Source organism: Triticum dicoccoides, chromosome 4A (assembly GCF_002162155.2).
Source record: "Triticum dicoccoides isolate Atlit2015 ecotype Zavitan chromosome 4A, WEW_v2.0, whole genome shotgun sequence".
NCBI lineage: Eukaryota > Viridiplantae > Streptophyta > Magnoliopsida > Poales > Poaceae > Triticum > Triticum dicoccoides.
In genome coordinates this window covers 597,679,027-597,683,919 of record NC_041386.1, presented here as the reverse complement: position 1 = coordinate 597,683,919, position 4,893 = coordinate 597,679,027, and the positions used below count along the sequence as shown (strand labels likewise).

Sequence of the window (4,893 nt, the reverse complement as noted above, 5' to 3'; positions counted from 1 at the left end):
CATTTAATCCATCCGAGCCAACGATCATCAAACCCCATGCACTTCATAATCTCTAACATGGGTGCGTGTTCAATTGTATCGAACGCCTTAGCGAAATCAAGCTTCAGAATAGCTATCTCCTGCCCTGAAGATTGGCATTGGTGTATGAACTCGAATGCCCATGCTACGCAATCCTGTATAGATCTTCCCTGCAGAAAACCATATTGATTACGGTGTATGATTTTGAGGATAACACATTGCAGACGATTCGCTAGCAGTTTGGTCAGTATCTTGAGGCAGCAATTCAAGAGTGTTATCGGGCGATAGTCGTTGGCTGTCTCTGGGGATTTAGTTTTCGAGATGAGAGTGATAAAAACCAGTGTTCAACCTCTCAAGGTTAAGATTACCTCCATGGAAATCTGAACAGAGCCGATAGAAGTCCTCCTTGATTATATGCCAACAGGACTTTATGAAACTGCCACTAAACCCATCTGGTCCAGGGGCACGGTCTGATGGCAACTCCTTCACAACCTGGTCAATCTATGCACAAGTGAAAGGAGCTGATAAGGCCTGGAGTCCCTTTACTCTTTTGATCATTCTCTTCAGATCAAAGCGTATGTCAGTCTGACTGGAGTGGCCCAGTCTGTCTTTATACGTTTGGAAGAGTACAACCTCTTTCCTCACATGATCATGGATGACCGAGTCATCAGGCAAGCGCAGCGAGGCGATGTTGTTCCGTCTGAATATCTCAGTGGCCACTCTATGGAAGAACTTTGTGTTGCCATCACCGAACTTGAAGTATTGGATGGTACATCGTTTTTTCTAGTAGAGCTTTTTGCAGTCCAGAAGGTGGAGCAGATGTCGCTTCAGAATCCTCCTAAAGTTAGCTTTTGGGATATACAGCCTCCTTCTTTCCTCAAGGCCATCAATCTCTAGCAGTGTTTTGTTACAGTTATCGATCAGGCCCGACAGCTTGGAGATTTTCCTACTCCATTGCTTCAGATCATAGCTTAGGGTTTTAAGTTTCTTACACAAGACCGCAACAGTATTGGGGGCATAGCATCTTTTGCTCCAAGATCGTTCAACAGTCTCAAAGAACCCGGGCTGTCTGATCCAAAAGTCCTCAAAACGGAAGATCTTGGATTTTGGATTTTTGGACTGAATGCTGACATAGCAAGGGGCGTGATCAGACGTGGGTTTACCCAGGGGTATGACTATTGTGTTAGGGTATTTGACAGCCCAGTCTACAGATGTGAAGTGCCAATCCAATTGTCCGAGCAATGGATTATTTTGCATATTACTCCAGGTGTACAATCGCCCTTTAATTGGTAACTCTACTAAAGATTGTCGTCTGATGAGTTCATTAAATAGAAGCATATCATTAGCGTCCCCTCCTCCCCTGTTACGGTTGTCTGGCGCTCTAATGAAGTTAACATCTCCGATTAGGAGCCAGTCCTCACCACGAGATATGTGAACATCGAATAACCAGGAAGTAAACAGCGTCCTATTCAGATCAATACATCTGACGACTAAGTCCTCACACTAGGACATCTGACGTGACAATTCCACGACAAAAGCCCTGTTTTTTACTAGTGTGCGGAAATCCGAGACGTATGGCCTAAAGACCCGCTTGGCGTCGATGGGCAGTTTGCTCTGTAAATTTCCTCCATTTAATGCCAAAGTTGCTTACCGATGATGCTTAGTTGCCTACATGCGGTGAAAATTACTCCGCCATGATTTCTATGTTGTCTACGATATATTTGCTACATATAAATTCACTAGCACACGTGGTGCAAGGAAGTTGTTTCGCTTTAATACTAAAGTTGCCTCAAACATAACTTGCTTTTTAAGAAAGCCATATAAACATATCCATATGAGATCTAGTTTTGAAGAGCTCATTACACGAAACCCAATGGTGAAAGCGGGTCTTCGTTCTCAAACTCGGTTCAAAAGTTATAGCTTTTTGAAACAAGTGAGACGTAATAAAGTAAGCACACGTGTAGCTAAACCTTACGTACCATCCACCACTTGACAACGCCTGAAATAACCGTGCATCACACGAGCAGACTATTTCCGCCAGCGCGTAGCTATTGATTCGGATTAGATAATGCGCGCGACGGTGTGCTCGATGCGTCCAATTAATGCAGCTGCGCTAATAAGCATTTACTCCCTCCGTCCGGTGAAGAGTGTACATCTAGAAATTTTAGGACAAATTATGGAGTTGAGTAAAAAATACATTGGAACGTGCAAGCCATCATCTCTCTCCTCTTTAATTACCCAACCCCCAATGAGCTAAGTGCATGTAGAAATTAAGAAGACCATGTGTAGATTGCTATTGGTCTTGATTACCGTATGATAAGAGAGAAGTATTTTTTTCCTATTTTAAAGTGTATTGGGAAGATAGAAGTATACTCTTTTATGAACAAATTTTGAAGCTAGATGAACACTCTTTACCGGACGGAGGGAGTAGTAAGTACTACCTCCGTCCTTGGTTTATTGATCCCCAATGTAATCAGTGTCAAACTTTGACCATAAATTGAACTAACAAAATGTTCATGCATATCACAAAAAATTAAATATTGAAAACTATGTTCAAATATAAATTCAATGATATAATTTTTATTGACATGCACTAACATTTTATCAGTTAAATTTTTGATTAAAATTTAATCCAAATTACAAAGAGGACTAATAAACCATGACGAAGGTAGTACTAGTATATATGCATGAATAAAATATCGAGAGACAGATATCTAAGCCCTCGTGCTGAATTATAACACACGCTGCACTGGCCTGCGCAGTGCTTATTTTTCCACGTACTCCCTATTAATATACTACATCGGTTCTAAAATATGTGTCCTGGTTTCAGTTCAAATTTTGCTCCAAAATAAGTGTTGTGGTTTAGTTCAAATTTGAAATAAAATCACAACACTTTTTCTGAAACTAATAAGTGAGTATTTGAACTGAAACCATGACATTTACTCTCTCCGTTCCGAATTACTTGTCTTAGATTTATCTAGATACGGAGGTATCTAGCACTAAAATGAGTCTAGATACATCCGTATTCGGAACGAAGGAAGTATTTTGGAATGAAGGGAATATAATGCGCACTGCACAGCGCAGGGGCTACGTACGTGGCGAGCGCGGTAGCTAGCATTCGATGATCTCCGGCGCACGGGAATGCTCACCGGCCGGGTATCGATGTATGCAATCAGCCCATGCTTTGTCCGGCTCGTCCGCCGGTTTAATGCACTCCCACGCAGCGCTAACGCACTCAAACCCGGACCCAAACCCAATCATACAAACACGATCAGCCTTGGACATCCGGCCCTTGGCCTCGACGTACGCCAGCTCGTACCACACTGAGCTGCTTGATGTGTTCCCAAACCGGTAAAGGGTCATGCGCGCCGGCTCCACGTGTTCGTCCGATAGCCCGAGGATGCGCTGTACACCATCGATGGCCGTAGGGCCCCCGGTGTGGATGCAGAAGTGATCGAACGCCTTGCGGAAATCCGGGACGTACGGCCTGAAGACCCGCTTGGCGTCGATGGGCAGCTTGCTCCATACGAAAGACGCTGCTCCATGTAATGCAAAGAGCAGCTGCTCGGCGAGTGGCAGGACGAGGGGCCCGATGGCAGTGATGTTGGCCTTTAGAGCATCGGCGGCGACGGCCGGGAGGTCCTTGGACAGGTTCATACCTAAGTGTCCCTCGGCATCCTCCTCCTCGAAGATACACTTGTAGGCGGCATCACTTGCGGCACCCGTGATGGTTCGCACGAAGTGCGTGAGACGGAACCGTGCCTTTTCCTTGGACGTGGACAGGAGCGCGGCAGCGCCACCCACGCGGAATAGCATGTTGGACAGCTGCATGGGCCGCTCCTTGCCCTCGTAGAAGTTGGAGGTGAGCGTTTCCGTGGAGACGACCACAGCGTACTGCGCACCATGGTGCCGCCGCGTCGCCTGCAGTAGCCTGGTCGCGAGGCCCGCCGCCGTCACACCCGCGCTACACCCCATGCCTGATAGGTTTAGGCAGCGGATGTCATGGTGGAGCTTGTATCTGCTCACGATCATGTCGCTGATGGACGGCACTGGGGCGAATACGCTGCAGTTGACGACGAGTATGCTCACGGCGTTAGGGGCAACGCCAGTCTTCGCGAACAGGTCGTCAATGGCAGAGAAGACGACCAGCTCTGCTTCAGCACGGGCTTCCATCAAGCTTCGGTACACGGGGATGTAGTGGATAGTGGGGGGCAGGTTCGACTCGTTGCCGATGCCACTGCGTTCCAGCACGCGCGTCATGAACTTGATGCTGCGACCGTCCAAGAACGGTGTCAGGTGCATATGCTCAATGAAGGTGGAAATCGGGACGCGGCAGTTGGTACTACCCTTAAAGCAAGCATAGTCGATGAGGTATGCGGTACAGGGACGCAACTTCAAGGTCAGGAATATGGCGGCCACGGTGGCGGGAAGAAGACCCATCAGGAGGAGGTGGTGGGTGTATGGGAAATCGTGAAACCAGCGCAGGAGCAGCATGGGAAGACTCAGCTCTGTCGCGTTGTGGACGATGGTGCATGCAAGCAACAAGATAACAATGCCTAGGAAATGCTTCGCATGCGGTGAACAGCCCATGGTGTTTAACAGCAGCCAGTCCAAAGCTCCATGTTCTCTGACCAGCCGGAGGTGTTATTTATAGACGCGAGGCGGCGTGGAGAATTTTATTGGGAATTTATCGTAAAACTTCTGTAGGCTGCGTGAAGGAATTCATACTCCCTCCATTTAGTATATACAAGGCACTATGAAAAATACATGTTACATCAATACATGATTATCAACACTAATTGAAACAAAAGTTAATGATATTTCCTCTGGCAATGGTACACTTACGTATACGTACTGGCCAACGTGGAAGAATAG

The 4,893-nt window shown here is 46.6% G+C and overlaps 1 protein-coding gene across 1 annotated transcript; it reads right to left on the bottom strand.

Moving 5' to 3' along the window:
- Positions 1-2,969: 2,969 nt before the first annotated feature.
- LOC119289308 (3-ketoacyl-CoA synthase 5-like) lies at positions 2,970-4,621 on the bottom strand. The gene has a single exon (XM_037568670.1). It carries the CDS (start codon positions 4,606-4,608, stop codon positions 3,130-3,132), a length of 1,479 nt encoding a protein of 492 aa, XP_037424567.1. The 5' UTR covers positions 4,609-4,621; the 3' UTR covers positions 2,970-3,129.
- Between the last annotated feature and the right edge of the window lie 272 nt (positions 4,622-4,893).

Bases quoted from the DNA above. Each gene is read 5' to 3' on its own strand.
- LOC119289308 (XM_037568670.1), bottom strand. From the start codon at position 4,608: ATGGGCTGTTCACCGCATGCGAAGCATTTCCTAGGCATTGTTATCTTG.